The 24,425-nt window shown below is 49.4% G+C and overlaps 2 protein-coding genes and 1 pseudogene across 3 annotated transcripts; all 3 read right to left on the bottom strand.

Moving 5' to 3' along the window:
- Nucleotides 1–723: 723 nt before the first annotated feature.
- TREML1 (triggering receptor expressed on myeloid cells like 1) lies at nucleotides 724–5,573 on the bottom strand. The gene is made up of 6 exons (XM_077904090.1): nucleotides 5,419–5,573; nucleotides 4,904–5,236; nucleotides 2,650–2,761; nucleotides 2,174–2,259; nucleotides 1,618–1,670; nucleotides 724–1,276 (listed from the first exon to the last, which is right to left on the bottom strand). The coding sequence occupies exons 1-6, from the start codon at nucleotides 5,459–5,461 to the stop codon at nucleotides 965–967; spliced, it is 939 nt and encodes a 312-aa protein (XP_077760216.1). The 5' UTR covers nucleotides 5,462–5,573; the 3' UTR covers nucleotides 724–964.
- A 2,785-nt stretch (nucleotides 5,574–8,358) lies between these two features.
- Nucleotides 8,359–13,281, bottom strand: TREM2 (triggering receptor expressed on myeloid cells 2). 2 transcript variants are annotated; one of them, XM_077904093.1, is made up of 5 exons: nucleotides 13,057–13,281; nucleotides 11,231–11,581; nucleotides 9,625–9,715; nucleotides 8,718–8,839; nucleotides 8,359–8,613 (listed from the first exon to the last, which is right to left on the bottom strand). In XM_077904093.1, the coding sequence occupies exons 1-5, from the start codon at nucleotides 13,094–13,096 to the stop codon at nucleotides 8,597–8,599; spliced, it is 621 nt and encodes a 206-aa protein (XP_077760219.1). In that variant the 5' UTR covers nucleotides 13,097–13,281; the 3' UTR covers nucleotides 8,359–8,596. The 2 variants fall into 2 exon arrangements, with proteins under 2 accessions (XP_077760219.1, XP_077760218.1); XM_077904092.1 differs by having other exon boundaries at nucleotides 8,718–8,911; nucleotides 13,057–13,275.
- An 8,666-nt stretch (nucleotides 13,282–21,947) lies between these two features.
- LOC144316730 (mitochondrial assembly of ribosomal large subunit protein 1 pseudogene) lies at nucleotides 21,948–23,734 on the bottom strand (annotated as a pseudogene).
- Between the last annotated feature and the right edge of the window lie 691 nt (nucleotides 23,735–24,425).

The raw sequence follows: 24,425 nt of genomic DNA, 5'->3' as shown, positions 1-24,425 counted from the left end.
ATGGGACTCGATCCCAGGTCTCCAGGATCATGCCCTGGGCCAAAGGCAGATGCTCAACCGCTGAGCCACCCAGGCATCCTGATTTTTTTTTCGGTTTCTGATCTTACTCCTATTTCTTTTAATTTTTTTTTATTTAAATTCAATATAGTTAACATTTGGTGTATTATTAGTTTCAGGGATAGAATTTAGTGATTCATCAGTTGCATATAACATCCAGTGCTAATTATTTCAAGTGCCCTCCTCAATGCCCATCACCTAGTTACACCATCCCCCCCACCCACCTCCCCTCCAGCAACCTTCAGTTTGTTCCCTCAACATCACTCCTATTTCTTTTCAGCTCCAACTCTCTCACCCCACCTGTCCTGAGTCTCCTTTCACTTTATCATTATCCCCTTCCTCCCATCATATGTTGTCACATCATAAAACGCCTCTTGTTTAAAAGTGCAGAGCTGAAGGCAGAAGAAATTTCTAGATTCAAGCTAATGGCTCTATAATTTAGGTACCATGAGAAAGACAGGAAATACTTTTGAAGAAGGCTTCTTGATGCCACGTGAGTCAAACTGCATCACAGTACTCTGACCAGAGAATGAAACCATGTCCCTACTGATAAAACAGGCAGGAGATCACACAGCACAAACTCTGGACCAGAATCTTCAGTTCCCAGGTGATATGACTAAGCAAACTCCGTCCCTTTCCTTCCCACTCAAACATCAAGAGCTCATATAATATCATTCAGAATTTATTTAGTTCAGTGGTATAACTGCAGAGGAACAAGCATGGGGGACTCCCAAGACACCTCAGTCACATTTAAATATCACTTTCCAGGTCAGAAAAGTCAAGATGTTAGATTAGATCCTAAAGTCCCTACTGCTCTGATATCCTAAGGGTCTAGGGCTTGGGCTGGCTAGCTGGATGCACAGAGCTTTGGGGATGGTCTCTGTGAGTGTACAGTATGATGAACAGCCTAGCTGGGTGGCATTTGGCCATTCGGCAGATCCTGAGCTGGCTCACAGGAGGCTCCTCCACCCTTGTCCCTTCCAGGGAAGATGACTGTGGCATATGTCACAGGCTTGGAGCACATCAGGACCTTAGGAGGCAGAGGGGGCGATGAGGATTGGGCTGGGGGTGGGGTTTTCTCTGATGAGGGATCAAGAGGTACACTATAGGTGATATTGTCAAAGGAAGGTGGTGAGTCGAGCCTAGCATATGGAATGTCCGATGGCAAATCAAGTCCCAATCCAGAGTCACCGATACAGTGGGCTACTGATGAGGAGGCCTGTAACAAAAGCAAAGAAGTGAGGCAGAGAGAAAATGCCTCCTTCTGCCCCAGTCCCCTTTGGGAGGAAGCTCAAGACCACACTGGATCTGTTTCTCAAATCTTGGGTATGTCAGTGGGCAAGAGGGCTTCCCTTTAAAGATTTTCAAGCCCCAACTTCCTCTTTAAATTGGGGAGGGTGAAATACCAAAGTGGAAAGGTGGAAGACAACTGGTACCAAGTTTACAGCATTTAAGAAGAAAGTATGGACTCTAACTGGGTCCCCATCTTTCTTCACCCTCTCATCCTGGGGCTTCTCAGTGAACCTGGCAGATGGAAGGTCTGGGGAATTTGGCTCTTACCATGCCTGGAACTCCGCTGCTCTGAGACTGGCTACGGACACCACGCCTGTTCCCTGGGAGGACAGAGGATGGCCTCACAGTCAGCTTTCCATCCTGGCTCAAAACCCACCCCCTCACTCCCTTCAGAAGTCCCTGAAGCCTCTTTCCTGGTCCAGACCCTTCATCCCACTCCTATGAGCAAACTTTCCCCACTGCCTTCCCAGTTCCACCCCAACCTGCCAGGAGCCTCCCCACCCACTTACTGCTTCCAGCTCCCTTCATGCTTCCTCAACACTCAGCCTGTCTCCTGAAACCCTTCCTGAACCTCCTCCAGTCACTTGCCTATCCCACTGCCCACCCTGTCCAATTCCTGTCTGTCCCTAGGCTGGCTCCCACTGAATCTCCTTCTTCCCCTCCATCCCTCAGCCAGGAACTTCTAAGGCCTGGGAGCCTTACCAAAGCCCAAATAAGCCCATCCACAGGAGAAACAGACCTAGAGTCCCAGCATTGTCTACAAGACTAGCTGGTACACCACCTGCAGGGCTGTGCTGGGGTAGGCAGGTTAACGGCTACCTACCTTTCCTCTTGGCCATCACAACAAACAGCACCACTGCTGCCACCAGCAGGCCCAGCAGGAGCACAGCGCCCCAGATCAAGGGGATGCTGAAGGACATAAAGGGATAGGTGAGCTCAAGCCTGAACCTGGCAGGAAGCTGCTCACCAGGAACTCTGGAGCAGTAGAGAAGGGTACCGCTCTTGGTGAGCCATGGTTTCAAGAAGAGGATTTGGGGAATGGAATGAGGAGGGCAGACAGGGCAGAAGAGAAACACATTACCAGGGTATCCTGGCTGGAAACTACCAGGATAAAGGGATCATTGCTGAACTGGAATAGACAGGTGGGTCTGCCTGACTTCCTGCCAGATCAGAAACTCCCCAGGGGTGGAAGGAACCATAAGGTTTCCCCTTGAGTTAGCCCGGGGCTCTGAACAATCTTTCACCCCCTTTCCCACCACCACCCTTTTCCCAGCCACCAAATACAGCTCTTGTCAGTACCTCTTCTCATCCTGGCTGGGTTCCACAGGGCTGGCACTGCCCACAGTGTCTGAGGGGCCATCATCAGCCAGACTCCCAGCCTTATAGGTTTCCTCCTCTTTCAGGCTAGGAGCTGAGTCAGAAGGAAATATTAATGAGCACATACCCATGGTGGACAGGGGCATGGGCCTGAGATCTGAGGGATGGGAGAGTGGAACCGAGGAAGAAGAGGTCCCAAGTAAGAAACACAGATGGAGGCTTGGCATATTCCTTAAGGGCCCTCATTCTGGAGATCATTGATGGTCTCCTTCTGTCTTTACCTGGTTGCAAATAGGCCCACTTTCTCTTCCCCCACCAGTTCCTACCCCTGCCCCTGCCTTCCTTCACCTGCTCCCCCACACCCTCTGGTCTACCAGGCTGCTCAGACTATGCTGAATCAGCCACTGGGTAATCTGTTCTCACCTCCCCACCCCAGAATAGGTTTTCCAGTCTCATCCTCAGTGGCAACCTCACTGCTGGCACTCATGAATTGGTCTCTAAAGGGGCCTCAGCACAGCCTGCTAGACCTCTCCACATATCTGCAACTGTGTGACCCCCCACACCCCTGCAGGCTGAAACTCTGCCCTCAGCATCTGAGGAATTCCAGGGTCACCCCTAATGTGACATAGTGTCAAGTTACCCTTTCTGACAGCCTTACTCAGATCCCAAGACTTGGTTTTGTGACACGTCTTCTATCATCCTTACAACATGCTCAACTTCCGGCTGTGGGACTCATGGTTGGTTTCTCTGGGCCTGAGGATCTGTCTTGGGAACCTGGCCAGTCCTTCTAGACCCCGGGGATAGGAGTCTTCCTTGTTCTCAGAGGCTCATCATTCCTTCCTCCCATCCCAAGCCAAACCAGGATCTGGAGATGCTGTGTCTTCCATTTGGCTGCATGTGTCCTGCCCTCCTGGTGCCTTTTAAGCCATCCACATCCTCCCTGAAAGCCATGCTCCACCGGCCTACCTGAGCATCCACCCTCTACAGCTGTTGGAGCCCTGGCACCTGCCCATCAACCCAGTGCATCCTGTCCCACAAGATGGAGTTCTCAGACCCTAGAGTGTCAGGAAAGGAAGAGGACAGAGGACAACAAGGACCACCAGGAGCATATTTATAATATTAAGTAATAATCATGGGCCAGAGATGAGGGATTCTGATGACAACTTAGTCCATAAGTTGGACTAATCAACAAATAGGGGAAAAACAAGAAAAGGAAAAATGCCTTTCTTCATTTCATTATTTGGGGATTGGGCACAAATTACTTGAGAAAGGAACACCTGAAAATGAAAAACTGTCATCATCCATAAGAGAAAGGTAGTAGTAGCAGTCTCCACTTCTACGGGCAGCCGGCCATTTTCCCTCCAGAACATTTTTTTTTTAACAACATCCAATTTTTCTGGAAATTGTTTTCTTCTACTTTAAAATTGTCTTTTAATAAGTGCTTAGACATTAGAAAGTTGTAGCCTGTGAGAGAAAACCACAGCCTATCAAAGTACTTCTGTACTGAAATAGGGTTGACAATACTAGCTTAACTATTAGTGAGATTTTCTTCATTTTTAAAAATTATTTATATGAATGAGAAAAGAGAAGTGGGGAGGGGCAGGGAGAGAGGGAGAAGCAGACTCCCCACGGAGCAGGGAGCCCAATGCAGAGCTAGATTCCAGGACCCTGGGATCATGACCTGAGCCAAAGGTAGACGCTCGACCGACTGAGCCGCCTAGGTGCCCCATATTCCATATTTTTAAAACTACATTTAGTTTTAATTACAGTTGAAGTAATTCAGGCACTGACTGCACCCTGCTTGAAGTGAGGCACACACTAGATGCTCAATGAAGACATAAAATTGAATAAAATATGGATTCAGTAATTTTAAGCCATCAAACCCATTATAACAGGAGTAATAAACCAGAAGATTTAAAAAATGAATTCCAGTTGATATGCCCAAATTAAAACTTCATTTAAAAAAAATAGCATCAAGTATGTTGAAAATAGTGAATGAGGAGGCCATGGGTGAGGAAGGACGATATGCCTTCTGATGGGAAACCGGCTAGTTGCAGGAGGGGGAAGGGACCCGCTGTCTGGCTGTTTTATCTCTGACTGCTCACCCCATTTGGTTTCCGTTCCCTGAGGAGCCGTAAAAAATATCTCCTCCCAATTCCTACCCCCTAAGGGTCCCCATCCCCCAAAGACCCAAGAGGCAGCTGGGGAGGGGCAATGGCCACCTAGGATGACTCACCTGGAGGCCTCACCTCCAGAGCGACTCTGTGCACCGTCTGGGACCCCTTGGTACCGTCCACCACGCAGCCGTACTCGCCAGCATCCTCCTTCTGCAGGGCGATCATCTCCACCTGGAGCAGGCCTCCCCCCAGGTCTGTGAGAAACATGCGCCCTCCCCCTGGGGCTCTGCGGTCCACGGCTGAGGACACCAAGGGCTGGCACCCCTCTGGTGAGAACCGGCACCACACCTTCCGAGCCTTGACGTCCTGGAGCCGGTAGTGGCACTGCACCAGGATGGAGCCACCGACAGGTGCCTCCAGCACCTCGGGGAAGGCGGCACTTGAGCCCTGGCCTGGAGAAGGAAAGGCTGTGGGAAGGCAGTGCAGGAGCTGGGGGGACAGTCCAGCCACTGCCACAGGGGCATAGGGACAGAGAGGTTCACCTTCTGGGCCCTACATTGCCATGATAATGCCAATCATTTCTGGGCCTGGAGCAGAGCGCATGGGGCCCAGAGCGCAGCCCCTTTCACCTTACCTGCCAGTCCCAGGAGCAACAGCAGCAGCAGGTTGGGGCCCATGGCAGGTCAGGCAGATGTCAGCTCTGGGGCTTGCCTGGCCACTGACACAGCGTTCCCCAGGGAGCAGGAAACAGCTGCCTCCGACAGTCACATGGGACCCCACATGACAGGCCGTGCGGTGGGAGGCAGGCAGTGGGGGCCCCTCCGTCGGTGGGAGCAAGGCACCCTTCCAAAACCCGGTTGGTTCAGTGCTTGGGAACTGACCATGAGGGTAGGGAGGGGTGGGCAAGGCAGGGTGAGAAGGCCCAAGAAAAAAGCCTAGGCTCCTGGTCCCCGGCTAGGGGATGAGGTAGGACAAGATCGTGGTTAACTGGAAAGCAAGAAAGAAAGAGCGAATAGAGTCCTCTGGGTCTTTCAAAGATAGGATCTGAGGATGCAGAGCCATGGAGGAGGAAGGTGGGGCATGATTTTTGTTCTCAGGTCTGTAATGAGCACACCAGCCCGAGCTCTCGGGAGACTGTCCTGTCCTGCCCCATGACCTCGCAGCAGGGGCACCCACTCTTCCGGCACCCTGGCCGGGACTGGCCCTCATCTACTGTGCCAGGTGCTCTTGAGACCTGGCAGTGAACACCCACACCCTCCAGTTCTGGCATCCTTTGCTAATGACACTTCCTTTCCTTTCCCCCTGTCTTCCAGAACTCCTTAACTAGTTGAATACCGAACCTCATGGATTCATCTCATTTCCCTATCCTTTCTCTCTCGTTTTCCCATCTTTTTGTCCATTTTGTTCTGATTCCTAGAAGACACCCTCATCCTTTTCTCCCATCATCTATGATTGTCTTTCAAGTGTTTATTTCCTTAGTACTTTCAGTTTACAAGATTGCTTATTCTCCAAACATCCCATAGGACATATTAGTTTTGTTTCATGAATGTACTAGCCTCTCTGTTGGGAGAAAATTCTCCATGGGTATTTTCACGTTTCTGCATGATCCAGGCACAGATCAAGCTTTGGTCTAGTGTGATCGAATAGCAAACATGCCTAGAAAGCTAGAGAGAATGTATCAGCTCCAGACTGGACTTGCTTAGGCACCCCGGCCTCTCCCTCCAGAAGATCTGCCTACCTTCCAGAGTAAAGGTCTCTCTCTCCCAAGAAAGAAAGATGGGTGGATGCTGAATATAAAACTCCAAGCCTTATACCTGGAGGTTCCTCTCCTGTGACACAAGCCCACTCTGCCTGCACAGGAAACATTTGGCCCCTATTCATGCCGTCCTGTGCAGAACTGGGGTTTGGGGGTTAAGGAACTTGCTTCGGGTTTCTTAGTAGAAAGCAAAGTTGAAACTTGAAATGATATTACCTGACCCCCTTCAGTCCCATGTGTGCTCCAAAGAGTCCAAGGCAGGGCATCCCAGTGGTGATCTGTACACTGCGGGGGGGGGGGGTCTCCAATGTGGCAGAGGAAGAAAGAGAAAAGGCCAAGTTCTCAAGAACTACAGGTGTGCTCCAGTGCCGCTCACCGGGGACCCTCCCCTGCCCTCTTGTTGGCGTTGGTACAGGCAGGTGGACAGGCTCGCTCTTGGTTGCTAGACTGTGCCTCAGGCCTGCAGGAAGGGGACAACAGCCTGTGACATGATGAGGAAGCTTGACGTGCTGCTGAGTCCGAGGACTCGGGACATGTAGCCAGGACCAGTGTCTCAGAGCTGGGGACAGGGCCAGCGTAGCAGCCTCCACAGGGAGTGGGCCAGGCAGAGCTGGGCTCGGCTGGCTCGGGGGCATGCTGTGTAGACATGGGCTGGACACAGGGCTGCTTCAGGGGGTCCTTCCCAATGATCTGAAACCCCAGGAGCTCATGCACATGGTAGGGGGCAAAGCAGCTGCATGTGGCCCTGGTCACAGGGGCTCCTGGCCTTCCACCTTGCCAAGACCCCGGATGGGACCTCGATTCCTCCCCTTCCTGCAGCTCTCCTTGGGCAAGTCTCCATCCTCTTGCCCTCTCTCATGGCTGCTATGGTGTATGTGTTTTCAGGGGAGAGATGAGGTTCCCGAGGCGCCCTGGCTGTCCCTCTGCCCCTGAAATACTCGTGGTTCACTTCCTCAGCTCCTCAGGGCTTCTGCAGTGGTTCCTACTGATGCCCTCCAGAATGACAGTCCCTTCTGCACTCCCAGTGTCCTAGCCCGGCTTCGTTGTCATCTGCTCCTCAGCACTTCATCTTTTAGCATACTGGATGACTCATTTATTGTGTCTGTCTCCCCTCCCACTAGTCCATGGCTCTGTGTGGGCAGAAATCTTTGCCTCTTTGCTTTACTGTCATGTTCCCGGCACCTAGAATGGTATCTGGCACAGATAATGTCTGTTGAATAAATAAACGAATAAGTGAGTAAGGTTGAGCTAGAAGGAAGGGCAACATGAACATCAAGTGAAATCTGGACTTCCAGGCTCTGCTGGCGACTTGGGGTGATGTCCGTCCCTTGCGAGCCTCATTTTCCCTTCTGTGTAGCAAGGGGCTCTGACCAGGAGTTCCCAGCTCCGGTTGCTACTGTGTAAGTCAAGCCCCGGGTGTTTGGCTGTTAGGGGAAGCAACCACAAAGAAAGCCCAGCTCTGGGGAAACGGGTGGATGAGTCAGCTAGGAGTTAGATGGACCAGTGTGGGGTGGGCAGCATGATTCCTAGGGAATCGATGAACAGGCGCAAGGAGAGGGGAGCCAGACTTGGATGCTAGAGAAATCCCAGAGGAGGATGCAGGATTCAGGAATTAGATCTAGGGAAGGAAGCGAGAAGAAATAAAACCTCGGCGATGTGGAGCCTGCAAGAATGAAGGCATGTAGTAGCCCAAGACCCGAGGCCCCAAGGAGTCAGACTTTTCATCTATTCCTCACCCCAATTCATTCTCTTGGCCCTGTAGCAAGAGAGAGACCTCCATGAAGCCCCAAACCATCCAATTAAACATGAAGTCTTGGATTTATTTGGGACAGTGTTTAATGTCCAATGTCTAGAAGTTCGTACATGTTCCTCCCATTTTCCAGGTGCATACACACACACACACACACACACACACACACACACACACACTCAGGGAAGCAGGGGATGGGAAGGGCGGCCTTTTGCCAAAGCAGACCCAGGAGCCTTGGTGGCCGAGGGGTAAGTGCAGGCTGGGGTGGTTCCAGCAGAGCCCCTTCCCAGGTGAGGTCCTCTTCTCTCACATGTCTCTCGGCTCTGTAACAGATCTTGTGCTCACATGGCGCCTCTGCACCCCACCTCCCCACCCCTGCCCAGTCCCCCCCACCCCTCCCCGCCACCGCTGTGCTCACCAGGCTCACCTGTTAGGGTCTGGAGCTGATAACCTGGGTCACAGCTGCAATCCAGCTCACTGGCCTGGGGTGTCCCCAGTTTCTGCCCACGCCAGGCCGCAGCCCAGAGGGCGCTGGCTGCTAGAAACTTGCTGAGAAAGATGCAGGCCAGGAGGAAAAGGATGGAAGTGGGAGGGAAGGGGATCTCCTCTTCGGAGAGGCTCCTTGGAAACACAGGGAGGACATGAGGGAGGCCTGGGGGAGGCTCACACACTGAAGTCTGCCCTCAGAGGAGGAACAGGGCCACACCGGGAGCTCTTGGGGGCCTGGAGTAGTCCCCCACCCAGCACCAGCCCTGGGATGAGGATTTGCGGGCTTCAGGGAACCTGTAATCAGGAGACCTGAGTTCTAGGTTTGGATCCACCTACTGAGCACATTTAAACATGTCCCTTGCAGGGCAGTTTCCTGCTGCACGGGAGGGGAGAGCATGGGGGTAGATGCCCATACACATACCCTGTGCTAATATTAACAATATTTCAACACCAGTACATGGGAATGAATCAATCAGAGCCAATGCTGGTCCTATCCAAAGAAGCAGGCATCTGGGGGTCCCAGCTTTGTACTAAAACTTTTATTGTGGGGTTGTGGGGATGTCCAAGGGCTCCCAGGGAGGAATGGGAAGCTGACCATTCAGGGGTTTTAAAGCAGCTGCTATATATATATATATATTTCAATATTTTAACAACTGGCATGGACATACCAACACACAAAGGCTGGTTGGAGGGGTGTTCAGACAAATCATCCCCAGGCCCTTTCATGCTCTCTCAAATTGTCTTGGAATTTGTAGTTACTTCTAGGGCCCCAGCTTCCATCCCATGCCCGGGCTCTGCAGGGTGGAAGTCTGCCCAGAGACCTTAGCAAAGGCCCATCTCTGTACCTGGAGACGCTGGGCTCCACGTGGGCATCCTCGAAGCCCTTGGATTCCTCAGGCATCCAGAGATCTCCAGGGTCCAGGTGATCAAGGGGGTCTGTGGGAGACAGAGGCTGTAAGCTTCTAGTCCCTCCTCCTTCAGGCAGCTGGTTGTAGTAGGGGGAAACCTGTCCAGCTGTGGTGAGGCCCCCTGGGCTCTGACCTGGAGCTGATCAGGTCATTAGCTTCTCTGAGCCTCAGTCTCCTCATCTGTAAAGTGGGTCGAATAGAAACACCTCCTTTACAGTAGTGTTGTAGGATTCAGTGAGAGTGCCCTATATAGTGCTTAGCACCTCATCAGAGCTTGGTAGCTACAGCTCCTACCCTCCCAACACACAGGGTCTTTGGGAAGGTCATATGGATGAATGGGTGTACTTGAAAGTTCTGTGTGAACTGTCAAGCTGTCTGCACCAGCTATGGATTATTATTATTATACTATTATATTTCTGCCACCCCCTGGGGAGTTGGCTGAGGCTCAGACCTGGATAGGGCTGAAAATTTGTGTCTCTTCACCCTCTCTCCCCATGTAGAAGAGTCATGGACTTGGGGCTTGGGTCTAGGGCGAACCGTCTCCCCTCCCTTTCCCTGCTTAGAACTTAGACAAATGGCTCATTTCCACCATTAGGAGCCATGTTGCGGGGGGTGGAGAGGTAGGAAAGGAGGAGAGTCTGAAAGGGGACTTGTCCCCCCACACACACAGATTTTTCCTCCTTTGGGACACAGTGTTCTGGAGACATAGGCAGAAGGCTTCCCTGGGGAAGCTCAGAGGTGGGGAGCACCCCGCTGTCGCCCCACCTCCGCCTCACCTAGGCAAGCCTGGCATGAGGATCCCAGGTCAGCTCAACAGCAGGAGGCTGGGGAGTGGACTGTCACTTACCCCCCAAGCACTTTTAACTGTGTCACCTCATTGGCGCCTCACGGGAGCCCTGTGGGGGCAGCAGGACAAACGTCATCATCTCCATTTAAAGATGAGGAAGTGGAGGCCCAGAGAGGTGAAGCCCATCACCCAGGGTCACAAGCAATGCCCCTTCCTCAGGCTGTTTTCTGCACCAGGTTGGTGCTTACTTTACGTTTGCAGGTCCTTTGGGTAATTGGATGAGGGAGTAAATGAACCTCTTCCTACTCCTTCAGGACCACTTTATAGTATTCACATCCTAACTGGATGCCAGATGGATAAAGCTGTTTGGGGAGGCAGGAACACAACCAGCTCATTTGGTTCCATATACAAATTAGAGGTAGGTGGGATCCCTGGGTGGCGCAGCGGTTTGGCGCCTGCATTTGGCCCAGGGCGCGATCCTGGAGACAAATTAGAGGTAGGGACCCTTCCTGCCAGTGTTGCAGTCCTGTACCAGGGAGTACAGCCTGGAGAGGGGCTCCAGGGCTGGCATGTGGCCCCCTTGTGCAGTGAGCAGCCTGCACAACCATCCACCATGACCCTGAGTGGGAAGGCAAGAGCTGCACTGTGGGTTTCCCCAGGTTTCCCAGAAATCTAGAGGGTGGTCCTGTGCACAGACATCAGAGACATAGTCCCAGCCCAGGGGTGGGCCAGAGATGCAGTCACCTTCCTACTCACCAGCCAGCACCTCCACCAGGACCTTCCTGAGGGTGTCGGCCTCATCACCATAGAGACTCTGGCACTGGTAGAGGCCAGCATCGTGAGCTTGAAGATTCCGCAGCGTGATGGTGAGTGTGCCACCCAGCGCATCATCCACGATGGCCGTGCTTCCATTCCACCTCTTTAGGAAGGACAGCAGCCACGAACGGTGGGTGCTAACGACCCGCTGGCACGGGCCCTCTTTGTCCACCTGGCGGCACCAGGCTTTACGTCTCCCCCAGTGCTTCAAGGAGTTGTAGGGACAGGAGACCTGCAGGGACCGGCCTGCCATACCCTGGAACACCGTCGTGTTGTGGGCTCCAGACAGCTCTGGGAAGGAGACGGTCATTCACTGTTTGTTTACCAAATGTTTATCGAACACTTACGGTGTGCAATGAACGAAGAGATAGACATCCTGCCCTTAAGAAGCTCAGGGTCTTATATAAGTCAGGAGAAAGTGCACAGCCTACCGTGACAGCCAGGTCCTAGGTCTGGATTTAACCCTATTGGACTTGCTGGGCAGTTTTAAAGAAGTAACTGACCCTCTCTGGGCCTATTTCCAGAGATGTTGGTCTTAAAGTTCCCTCCGGTTCTATTCCACACATTTTCTCCCTATCATGTGAGACCAAGGCCTGTCCTCCACCCTCTCCATCTCAAGAGAGCAGGACCGGTGGCCCCTCAGCCTGGACAGGATACCCTCTCCTTGCCCTGGGCATTCGTGCTTACTCTGCAGCTGCCCACACTAGTACCGGCTCTGCATCTCCCCCTTCTGACCCTTAGCTCCCAGCTTCCCTATTTCTGTGACTTTGTTCCCCTTTCAGGAGAGACTCATCTCAGAGCTATTTTGGGGGAGACATATGAGGCTGCTATTTTGGGGACCCTTCTTGGAGCAGGGGAGATAGGCTTAGAGCACAGTCTATTGCCAGGGCAGAGCCTGCAGAGGAATCACCTGGAGCCCTCTACCTCAACTTACCCTCTCTTGGTCCTCCTTTACCCTATCTTCAACCATATGGTGACAGAAACTTGGAAGACAAGATTAGGGAGTGGGTGGCCTGCCTTTTGGAAGCAGAGACACTGGACCTGATGAGAACAGCGCCCCCTCCACTTGTCACCCTGTCCATCCCTCCTCCAGACAGCCCTCCATCTTCTCCCTCCCCACCCCTAGCTAAGAAGCCTCAGGAGCAGGGCTCCAGTGGAACAGGCTCTCCTCTCATCACCAGGTTTGCCTATTGCTCTAGGGGAGCCAGAGGCACCTTTGCCAATGAAAAGAGGTAGTTGTGTGAAAGAATCTGGGGTGTTAGTCCCCCAACTCAGTGACAGAAATCTTAAGCCCCCTTACCTCTCTTCTGGGGCGGAGGACAGAGGACCTTCACATCAGCAGAAGAGGCACCCCAAAGATGCACATGCTTATGTGTGGGTTTTTTCCTCCTCCCTTTCTTCCCTCCCACCCTGCCATTCCTCTGGGGCCAGCGGTTCATAATTTTAGGTCCTCTTACCAGGGCCCCACAAAACTTGCCCCAACTGCTAGCTAGTGCCTGAGATGCCACCATCAAAATTCTTTCCTTTTCCATGTGCCAGAATCACCAGCCCCTTATACTTCCAGTTGCACGAAGAGTCTGTGAGTGGGCTCTCATACTGGGGAGGGAGGAAGAGCATAAAGAATGCAGGGCAGGTGGGGAAAAGAGGAGTGAGGAACATGCTGAGGATTTCAACAGCCTTTATAGTGGAGCCCAGGGCTCCCCACCCACCTGCCGCCATATACTCAAAGAGGGGAAGGAGAGAAGGCCTGGGCAGCAGGGTCCTACCTGTGACAGCGAGCAGGATGAGCAGCCAGAGAGGCTCCATGTCGGGTTTCCCTTGCAGAGGGCAGACACACTGGGTACCTTGTGCAAGATCTCGTCTTTCCCTTGAGTTGCAGAAAGAAGAGGGTCAGGCACATCAAGTGCTGCCCACAGGAACTGGGCTCATGGGGATTAGGAAATAGTGAGGACTGGGGTCTGGCTTTATGATTCAGAGAGGGGTTGTGGGGTGGGGGAGGAAAGGAGGGGAGGAGCCAGCCACTGCTCCCAGCAGCAGGAGGCTGTGGGTCCCAGATCTCCGAGAGGCCAGCCCGCCCTACTGCCCGTGCCAGCCAGGGTGACCCTATGTGGCTGAGGCTGGTCAGTGTCCAAGGCACAGTCCTCACTGCTGTAGTCAGACCCCCCTCCAGCTGCAGCGCCTGCCACAGTCTGGCCAGCCTTGCAAGGGATGGGGAATAGCTAGACCCTCAGCCAGCCCCTCCTGGTCCTCCCCTCCAGCAGTGGATTCCTTCCCCACTTCTGGTGTGTGCAACCACCTGTCCATAACCTTTCTGAGTCTCAGTTCTATTCCCTATCTTATGGGAATAGTGATAGGCTAGGGTTATTGGAAGGGCAACATGGATTGCCACAGGCAAAGTGCTTTAGAATAGAGCCTGACGCCCATAAGCACTCAACAAATACTAATTTGTACTATTATCTTAATTAGCACGGGAGGGGAAGATGGGCTTTCCACACAAGGGAGAATTTTCTCTTCCACCTGCAATCTCCTGCTAAAGTTTATCCTCCTTTGTATAGTTGGGTGCTTCCTGTGTGCACATGCTCACACGGGGTGTTATTTTGTGCACGCACACCCCTTTGTGTGTGACACCCCTGTGTGACAACACAGGATGTGACATTTGTTGGAGTTATGGGGGTGGGGTGTGCTTTCTCCACAGTTACAGGCCCTTGAAGGGTGATGGAGGCACAGAGACTTGCAAGGGCAAAGGTGTGAAATGGCTCAGTGGTGAATCAGGGATGGGATGGGGGAGGTATGGTAGTTCCCAGGGGCAGGAAGTTGAATCTTGCTGAGGAAAGTAGCTGGAGAGGCTGGAAGAGCCCACAGGGACCCACAGATCATCAGAGTCTACTTTGCCTTGCAAATGCTCACTAATTTGTTTTTATTCATTTCTTTACTCATATGTACTGTGCATCTACTATATGTATAGGGGATGTGCTTGGAGATGGGGGTTAATGATAAACATGAGATAGTCCTTCACTTAGAAAGCCAATTGCCCAGTCTTGACCTAATAACCTAGGAAAAGAAAGGTCTGAGGCCACCTGAAAATCACTCTATAGGTACCCTTCTATAGTCTTTTTTTTTTTATAAAGTCAGGATTATTGCCATATCATTTACAGACACAAAAATTCACCCCTTTGGGTGTCTACTTCTATGAATTTTGACATACTTATACATCTCTGTAACAACTGCCACAAGCAAAAAACAGAACACACTATCAGCCCCCCCCCCAAAACGTTCCCTCATGCCCCTGCTAGCCAATCTCTTCCTCTCCAACTCAGGTCCTGACAACCACTGATCTGCCTTCTGTTCCTACAGCTTCCTGCCCTTTTAGAATGGTCCTATTCCTGGAACCATATGATATATAGCCCCAAGTTTGGTTCCTTTCATTTATCAAAACGTATTCAACATGCATGAAATTACACTTCTTGGTAATTCATTTCTTGTTATTGCTGAATATATGTCACTGTATAGCTGAACAACACATAGTTTATCCATTCACCAGCTGATGAACATTTGAGTGGTTTCAAGTTGGGGGCAATTATGAAAAAGGCCACCATAAACATTCATTTACATATATTTTGTGTGATCATATGCTTCATTTCCCTTGACCAAAATCTTAGGAGTGGTTTGTACCAGGTCGTATGGTAAGTGTGTGTCTAATTTGATAAGAGCTGCCACACTGTGTTGAAAATGGCTATACCATTTTTGCATCCTTGTCAAGACTTAATATTGTCAGAGTTTGGTAAGCCATTCTAATAAGTTTGTGACGATATCTCACTATTTCATTCTATTTTCATAATAACTAACCATGTTGAACATCTTCTCATTGTTTACTTGCCACCTGCATACCGTTTTTGGCAAAGTATGAATTCACAACTTTTGTCTATTTTTTGTCATTGATTATTATTACCATTGTTACTGAGTTGTAAAAATTCTTTATATATTCAGGGCACCTGGGTGGATCAGTTGGTTAAGCATCTGCCTTTGGTTCAGGACATGATCCTGGGGTCCTGGGATTGAGTCCTGCATAGGGCTCCCTGCTCGGCAGGGTGCCAGCTTCTCCCTCTCCTTCTGCCTGCTGCTCCCCCTACTGGTTCTCTCTCTCTCTCTCTCAAATAAATAAATAAAAATAAAATCTTTTTTTAAAAGAACTCTTTATATATTCTGGATACAAGTCCTTTCTCAGATATATGATCTGAAAATATCATCTTCCAGTCTATAACTTATTTTATCTTTCCCTTAACAGCATTTTTTAAAGGATAGAAGATTTTAATACTGATAGAATCCAATGTATTGATTTTTCATTATGATTTGTGCTTTTGGTGCCCTGCTAAGAGTATTTTTCCTTCCTCAAAGGCACAAAGATTTTCTCTTCTATTTTCTGCTAGAGGCTTTACAGCGTTAGGTTTTACATTTTGGTCTATGATCCATTTCAAGCTAATCTTTGCTTGTGCTGCAAGATATGATTTGTGGTTTGTTTGTTTGCCTCTAGATGTCCAATTGTACCAGCATTATTTACTAAGAAAACAATTCTTTTTTTTAATTTATTTTTTATTGGTGTTCAATTTGCCAACATATAGAATAACACCCAGTGCTCATCCCATCAAGTGCCCCCTCAGTGCTCGTCACCCCAGTCATCCCCACCCCCTGCCCACCTCCCTTTCTACCACCCCTTGTTCATTTCCCAGACTTAGGAGTCTCTCATGTTCTGTCTCCCTTTCTGATATTTCCCACTCATTTTTTTCTCCTTTCCCCTTTATTACTATTTTTTATATTCTCCAAATGAATGAGACCATATAATGTTTGTCCTTCTCCAATTGACTTATTTCACTCAGCATAATACCCCCCAATTCCATCCACGTCGAAGCAAATGGTGAGTATTTGTCATTTCTAATGGGAAAACAATTCTTTCTGCATTGAATTGTCCTGGTCTCTTTGTCAAATATCAATTGACATGTAGGTCTATTTCTTGACTCTCCATTCTATCCCATTGACCTAAATGTCTCTTTACACCAACAACACACCACCTGGACTACTCACTGTAGCTTTATAACAAGCCCTGAAATCAGATGATGTGAGTAATCCAACTATGTTGTTCTTTTTCAAAAAGAACTTGCATTAGCTGCTCTAGTTTCTTTGCCATATGAATTTCAGAATCAGCTTGTTAATGTATTACACCACCACCACCACCACCCCAGAAAAAAATTGCCTGCCAGTCGTTTGATTAGGATTACACTGAATCTGTAGCTCAGGTTTGAGGGAACCAGACATCTTTGCACTATTGAGTCTTCCAATCCATGGACATAATTTGCTATTTATTTATTTCTTCTATGGTTTCTCTCATGAATGTGCTTTGTGGTTTTCAGCATATGAATCTTGTGCATATTTTATTAAATTTCCATCTAGGTATTTCCACACCTAAGTATGATTTGGCTGCTATCTTAAATGTTTCTAGCTTTCTATACCTTAGACAAAAGCAGAATTCTGAAGTCTCATGAATCTTACTTTCTGGCCTGTTTATGTGCCATTCTGACCTTTACCTCACACTTCTTTCCTACCTGAGGGAAGGCTCTTTTTATTCCTCATAGCAAAGGGCAGATATCAAGAAATCTTGACTGAATCCTCACAGCACATGCATATCAAATGCTCTCATCTTTCAGGTTGTGCTAATTTGTGGTTCAATTTCCTGATCCTCATATCTGAGTGTAGGAACATTTTGACATCACCCCACTACTATGCACAGGGCTAAGTCTGTGTTTAAAGATACCTGCCCTCAAATTTGAGCACAGATCTTTTTCCCTTTATCATTACATCTGAACCCCATCATTCGCTGCTGTGTGCATTCATTCAACCACCATGTTTGCGCTAGTCACTACACTAGAGAACTCAGATCTCTCGGAGCCTCGAGTGTTCCTGGATATAATGGCAACCATTGCCAGGGAAGTCTCAGGCCAGAAGCATGTCTGGGTATGTGAAACACTCCTGATGTCTCTCTTCAGCTGAGACTTTACAGCTGCTGGACAATCCCTTTCAGAATTCCTGGAGGTTCCCTAGTGAAGTCCTTCTAGCAGCTATTCCAGTGATCACTCCCCTCAAACATGGCCTTGTACTCCCCTCTCTTCCCTAGGGATAAATCAAGACTGTCCTATGTGAGCATCCTCTCCATCTTTCAGACCTTCCATTATCCTCTCACCCTTACTCAAGCCACCTGAGTGGCAGGGAAGCACCAGGTTCCAGTCAGCACCATGGCTAGAAGCAACACCTGGGCTGGGCCAGGTAGGAGGAACACCTGGCGTGGGAACTGGTCTCTGAAAGCTGTAATGACTCAAACTCACTCAAGGTACACATTGACCCAAACTGGAAAAGCCCCTGCCCAGCCCTGCCTGAGAAGGGGGCTGGGGAGAGTAATTGATGATGTCTACCACACCCTTGGCCAGAGCCACCAACTACAGACATCAGAGCCCACAGATGTCACTTGCTGATAAGCAGCCACTTCGATTTCTCTTTTCCAGTTCCTTCTTCAGTTCTGTCCTGTTTTTACTTGTTCTCAACTTCCTGGATTCAAACCCCTGCCATAACCCCTCTCTCTCTCCTTTGACCCCTCTCATCCTTGACCTTCCTTCCCCCGCCATTCTTTGTATTTAGACCATCTGTCCCTCTCTGACACTTCCAGCTGAGGCCATTATCCCATTCTTAACTTCTCATATTTTCTCTGTTGAGGATTTCAACCCCAGTCCAAGGCCAGTGCCTCCCCTCTTCAGGATGAGACATATCCCGGGGAGTGAGGGTGTTTGTCCCCACGCATGTGCATGTGCTGGGATTGCTTTAGGTCACAGGCAGGCAGCAGCCGATGGGCTGCAGGATGGCAGGCCCGAAGGGAAGATCTGGACGAGAACACAGGAGCTGGGAGGCAGGGCCTCAGGCACTGCACCTGGCGCAAGCCTTCACATGGATCACATGGCCAAGGCAGAAGCACAGGGAACCTCACCTGCCACATGGGTGGATTGGGATGGGTCCAGACTCTGGCCAGGATTGGGGAGGTTTCCTAGCATGCACTTTCAGGCAAAGTATGGGGACTAGAGGCCAGGTGGGACAGAAACTAGAACTGCAGAGTGAAGAGTAATCACACTTACTTTTCCAGTTTGGGTCAATGGTGTACCCTGAGTGAGTTTGAGTCGTTACAGCTTTCAGAGGCCAGTTCCCATGCCAGGTGTTCCTCCTACCTGGCCCAGCCCAGGTGTTGCTTCTAGCCATGGTGCTGACTGAAACCTAGTGCTTCCCTGCCACTCAGGTGGTTTGAGTAAGGGTGAGAGGATAATGGAAAGTCTGAAAGATGGGGAGGATGCTCACATAGGACAGTCTTGATTTATCCCTAGGGAAGAGAGAGAGGGTGTAGTAGAAGGCCATGTTTGAGGGGAGTGATCACTGGAACAGCTGCTAGTAAGTAAGGTTTTGGCTTCTTACAAATCTGTGCTTAGTCCCATCTCTGTTATTTACTAGCTGTGTGGCCTTGGGTGAGTTCTAAACTCTCCAGCCTGGGTTTAGTATCTGGGCATATAAAGCTAGGTCATGCTAAGTGCTTTTTAAAAAAGCCTAGTATTATTTTCTCTCCTCTCCCATATATATTTCTTTCTAAAACCTTCCCTTCTTCTTCCCGCCTATCCCTATCTCTGAATGCCATTTTCCATTTTCAAGATGACGCTTCCCCTGCATCCTGTCTGTCTGTCTCCCTCTCCTGGATAATCCTCAGGAACTGTTTTCTCTGTTCTGGTGTCTCAGGTCCCCGCCCCCACATTTCCCTCCATGTTTACCTGGCCACAGTCTCACCTATCCTGAAAACCCCTCCATTGTTTCTGCTCCCACATCACTGCTAGCCCTTTTATTATCATGCACTTCTTTTATGTTTTACTTTTTTACTTTTTAGGGACAACTTTGTTATTTATCTCTTCAACTGCTCATTTGAGTCTGATCACTAGAAGTCACGAATGGCCCCCTCCTAGTCCTCCTGGCCTGGCTTTTATGCTGCCTTTGACACCCTTGATCATCCTCTACTCCTGTGCCTACCCCTGCCCCATGTTAACCCAGCTCAGTCTCGCTCTGCCCCTGGAAGGCTGTCCTTCTGGACTCCATCACCCTGGCTCCTCGCCCCCTGACTTACTGCTGGGTCTAGCTAATGGGAGCTACTGGCAGGGGGTTGGCAGTTAAGAGAAGAAATAAGTTGGGGTATTTACTTTCCCCTACTCCCTCCATGTCTGCCATGGCTCAGGCAGTGACTGTTTTCTTCTGTAGCCACAACTGATTGGTGGTTCCTCCAAGAGCTCCAGCTCTTGCTTGGCTCCAGTAACACAGTTCTCTCTCCTGCTCTTTCAAGTTGGTGTGTTAATAGCTCCTTGTCTTTGGATGCATCACCCCTCCTTTGGTGGTCCCCTCATCCTTGCCCACTCCTCTGTAGGAACTGTGTTAAAATGATGAGCAATTGAACCCTTTAGTGTATGCCACCTATTCCTGGAAGGGAACTTGGTCTGTAACTACTGCTTCCTGGGTATACATAATGCCTTAAAAACAAAAGAGGATTATTGGAGAATTGCAGCCTAATGAAAAGAAACAAAACAGCTCCTCCAGAGAGGAACTGAGTGGACCCCACATGGTGTCACTGTTTCCCTGTCATGCCCTGGCCTGAGCCAAGTCACAAGGCCTTCCCTTATACCCAGAGCATGTTGGGCAATCAGAGATCAACAAGGAAATAAACCCTGAGACCAACGTACAGCTGGGTCAGCCCTTCCTGACATTATCTGACAATGAAAACCTCTTAAAAGTACTCTAAATTTTGAGACTCTGCAGGAGCTCTGAAGTTATCATTTGTGCCTGTATTAGAGTAGAAAGCAAAAACGGTCCTAAAGACAAATTAGTTGCTGCAAAATTTGACAATTTTCCTCCATTCCTCTAACCAATTCCCCAGAGATAGTTGCTACTGATATTTTGGTGTTTGTTCATCTAGCCTTTTTGCTATGGTCACACACAGAGATGCAAACACAAAGGAGCTCATGCTAGACATATTATTTTGTGGGTTGCAATTTTCATTTAATATATCCAGAACATCTTTCCATATGGACAGATGTCTACATAATATTCCTTGGTGTGAAATGTATCATAATTTCTTTAATCATTCTTCCATTAATGGATTTTTAAATATATATATACTTTGAGATTTATTTATTTATTTGAGAGAGAGAGAGAGAGAGAAAGCATGAAGAGTGAGCATGAGCAGGGAGGAGGGGCAGAGAGAGAGAGGGAGAAGCAGGGTCCCTGATGAGTAGGAAGCCCAATGCGGGGGGCGGGCGTCCTGATTCCAGGAGACCCCGGGATCATGACCTGAGCTGAAGGCAGAGGCTCAACTGACTGAGCCACCCAGGTGCCCCCCATTAATGGATATTAAAAGAGTTTCCAAGAATTAACTCTTGCAAGTTGTGAGAAGCATAACTCACTTTTCCTTATTAAGATGTTTAGAGAAAATATATTACTAGCATGGATTATTTTCACATGGCACTTAACACTGTCTCTTAAAACATTAATGTTTTGTGGAGCATTGGGAAGCAAATCTAGATCTTTACTAGCTTCAGTAAGCTTCAGCTTGCAATCCCCTCCTTCTGCAGTCCCAGTCACATAGCAGAACCTGCCGTTACTCACCTTCCCACCCTACATCACCAAACCATCCCCACAAACTCAAATATCTCGACCTAGAAGACAAGACCTAAAACAGCAGAGACCAAAGAGATATGGAAAATCCTCACTCCCACCCCCACCCCCACCACCCCCAGTGCAGGCCCTACTTGGTGACTTCTGAGTGTTTGGCTGAGGAGACACAACTCCTTCAATGAAGACATTAGTGACCACCAGTGGGTAGGCTAGCTATTAAAGAGCCAGAAAGCCTGGGTGGAGAGACTGAGTGGGGAGGAAGTAGGAGTGTGTTAGCCAAATGGTAGTTGCCAGCTCTTGACAGCAGGATAAATGTGGACTCATGCATTTCCTTGAAGGACAGAGTAAAGTTTCAGATTGTTTTGATTACTTTTTGTCGGTGCCAGCCTGAGTTTCCTTGAATGAAGCTCCTTGAAAGACAAGATCCTCACCAAGTCTAGCTTGTGTATTTGCCATGCATATGACTGCTACAATAGGAGAGAGAAAGGACTTCGTTTGAGAAATCCAGTAGGGATTCTGAGGAGAAAGAAGTTCAGGCAGAAGAGGCTGCAGAAGTTAGGAAAGGCAAGGCAAGCCAAACTTTTTTTTTTTGTCTTTTATATATTTATTTTTTAAGGCTATCCCATTCTACAGAATAAGATTTACACTTAGGCAAAATTAAACTGAGCAGAGCACAGGGGCCAGTGTTAACTCTGAGGAATCCTGCTAGGACCTTAGGAATAAAAACAATATATTAAAATTTTAGTTTGAATATACCGATTCTTGCTGTGAGAGCTCACTTACCTACACTTTCCACATTTCATTTAGCCCATTGCCAATAGATAAGGCTTGTTTTGACAACAACCTGACCAATCAGGTGAATGATATAGCTCAATCAGAGCTATATTTTTAAAAAGTGACTCAATCCAAATCTGATAATGACTAAGGTAGTTCATATCATTTTATTCTCATTTGAACTCCACTAGAGTCAGGGATGAAGAAGTGTCCTCTTCTATTCCAAGAATGAAGTCTTCAGGTAATGTCTCGGGTGCTATCTGTGCTAACTGGTCATCATATGAACGTAGGGTCCATAATTTCTCTCATTCATAGGTTTCTCTGGTTTCTGGAAGCATCAAATGAATCACCATGCTGCCGAAGTCCATGCAGAGCCAGTCATCAGTGTCTTTCCCTTCAATCTTAACATGAGGCTCGCTTTTACTTTGCAGGTATTTGTACATTTTCACAATGTAGTAGGCCATGGCATGCAAGTGTCGGGTGGAAGTTCCTCTACCAATCACAAAGTAATCTGTATATTTCAATTCTGGAGGAACCTTGATCACACAAATGTCTCTTGCATTTTCTTGCCTCAGCAGTGAAACCAGCATATCATGTCAAACTTGGGGCCAGGATGATCTGCTGCGCCGGACTCCGGGCACCCCTGACCCGCGGCGCCCTCCACCCGCTCCCCCAGGCCCTGCCCGCCGTGCAGGCCGCCGCGCGGTCCAAGCCCAGGCAGGCCCGACCGAGCGCCGGGGCCGCCGGAAGCCGCCCCAAGGCCAGCAGCCCAAGCCCGGCCCGGAGCCCGCCGCCGGCCCCGCGCCCAGGGAAAGGGCCCCGCACCGCAGCAGCGAGCCGGCAAACCAAACTTTTAATCCTTTAGAAGCTGCACTGGGATTCTAGGATTTAGAATTTACACTAAGAATTTTTATCACACCATGCCATCTGGGTGGCAAATGAGAGAAGGGAGAGATCACTGATGATTGCATAGGGGATTTTATGGGCCAGGCCTGGAGGAGGCAAACTACAACTTCCAGAGCCCAGTCACTCATCAAGAAACGCTAGACTGTAATCACGTAGCTATGCTATCAGGAGGAAATAATTTGGGGAACAATTACTTAGCCTCTTTCAAGAGTCAAGACTTTGAGAAATTATTTAACCTGTCTATGCCTCAATTTCCCCATCTTTAAAGTGATGGGGAGTACTTACCTTATAGGGATGTTTGCATCATTAGTGTATGTAGAGGAATGAGGCCCATAAGAGGCACTCCATAATTGTTGGCTTACTAGCCTTAAGCACTGTGTCCCCAACCCTGAGCAATGATTGGCAGTCCGCAGACCCCTGTACATACTGTGTAATGACTATAGCCCCAGGTGCTCTAGTCTGAGTAGATCCTTTGGGTTTGGACAGCTCATGAGTAACCTGACCCCTGGGATGGCTCATGGTGTTGTAGCCAGGAAACCTGAGTTGGGAAGATGATTGGTGAAGATTGTCTCCCTCAGTGGGTATGTAGACTAAAATATAAACCAAGAGGCACTGTCAGGATCCTAGAATGATGGAGAACCAGAGGTCAAATGAGGCCATAGGTCAGTGCCAATGGCCCTTTTGAAGCAAGGCTGGGTAGGGTAGGAGGTCAGGGTACAATGGTTGCCCAGCCTCTAGCAGTCAGGTCTGGAGAGCTGGAAGGGCAGGACAGAGACCTCAGGAGGTAAGGTGATGCTCAGAGCATCCTGCTCTCCACCTCCTTCAACTCAAGGTTGTTCCTGGGTGTCCTCATGCAGCCACAGACTGGGGATAGAATCACATCCTCAACACTGGGAACCTGGAATGTCACAAGTGACAAGCGCTTACCTCACCTTCCTCCTTGAGAAATACCTCATCCTCACAGCCCAGCCTGCCAGACCTCAGACCACCTGCCCTTCTTTTCTCCAACCCCTCTCCCTTTCCGGCCATGAAGCAGCCTGACCTTCAGGTCCCATCTTGTAGGCAAAGCTGGTGTCTCACTGTGATTGATAGCAAGCTGATGACAAAAACATTCACAAACAAGCTGCTTGAGCAAGAGGCGGTAAATTCCCTGCCCTTGGAGAGATTGAGGCAGACACTGCATGATTTGCAGAAGGGATCTGGCATCCCACTAGCAGCTGAATTGGGTGATCTTTAAATGTCACCCTTGAGAAGTGATGAATAGCAATTCAAGCAATCTTTCCCAAGACATGGCAGGACCCTACCCTCCATCCCCGTGGCCTGGAGTTCCCACAGTTCAGAGTCACTCCTTGGGGGCACATAATAAAAAAAAGGGGCCCTGTCTCCTATAAGGGCCCTGTGGAAGTGTACTAGGGCAAAACAAGAAGTGGCCTTCAGTCTGCTCTGTTTGAGGTGCAGCTTGCAGAATAGATGAGAGTTTCCACGGAAGGCAGAAGAGCCCAGGTCAGTTCTGGTGGAGCTGCTGGGGCCACTATGGGGAAGGAAGTTCCTATGCCCCACCGTGACTGGCAAGGCCAAGGGCTAGGGGAAACCCTTGAGTGACAAGCACTGCCCACATCTTGCTAGGGTCACTTGTGAGAATCAAAATCAGGGGGTCAGGAAGGAGAGGAGGAGCTGGGGTGGAGAAATAGAACTTTCTAGTCTGGCTTAGAAGCCCTGA

The sequence above is a fragment of the Canis aureus genome, chromosome 7 (genome assembly GCF_053574225.1).
Source record: "Canis aureus isolate CA01 chromosome 7, VMU_Caureus_v.1.0, whole genome shotgun sequence".
In the NCBI taxonomy this organism is placed as follows: Eukaryota; Metazoa; Chordata; class Mammalia; order Carnivora; family Canidae; genus Canis; species Canis aureus.
Note: the sequence above shows the minus strand (reverse complement) of the source record. Positions and strands in the feature narration are given on the sequence as shown.

Coding starts and splice junctions, on each gene's coding strand:
- TREML1 (XM_077904090.1), bottom strand. CDS start 5,461: ATGGGCCCCAACCTGCTGCTGCTGTTGCTCCTGGGACTGGCAG. Junction 5,237..5,418: donor GTTGCTCCTGGGACTGGCAG/GTAAGGTGAAAG, acceptor TTCCTTCTCCAG/GCCAGGGCTCAAGTGCCGCC. Junction 1,277..1,617: donor GCAGCGGAGTTCCAGGCATG/GTAAGAGCCAAA, acceptor CTTTTGTTACAG/GCCTCCTCATCAGTAGCCCA.
- TREM2 (XM_077904092.1), bottom strand. CDS start 13,096: ATGGAGCCTCTCTGGCTGCTCATCCTGCTCGCTGTCACAG. Junction 9,716..11,230: donor CCTGGTGGAGGTGCTGGCTG/GTGAGTAGGAAG, acceptor TGTCTCCCACAG/ACCCCCTTGATCACCTGGAC. Junction 8,912..9,624: donor GTGGAGCCCAGCGTCTCCAG/GTACAGAGATGG, acceptor TGTGTTTCCAAG/GAGCCTCTCCGAAGAGGAGA.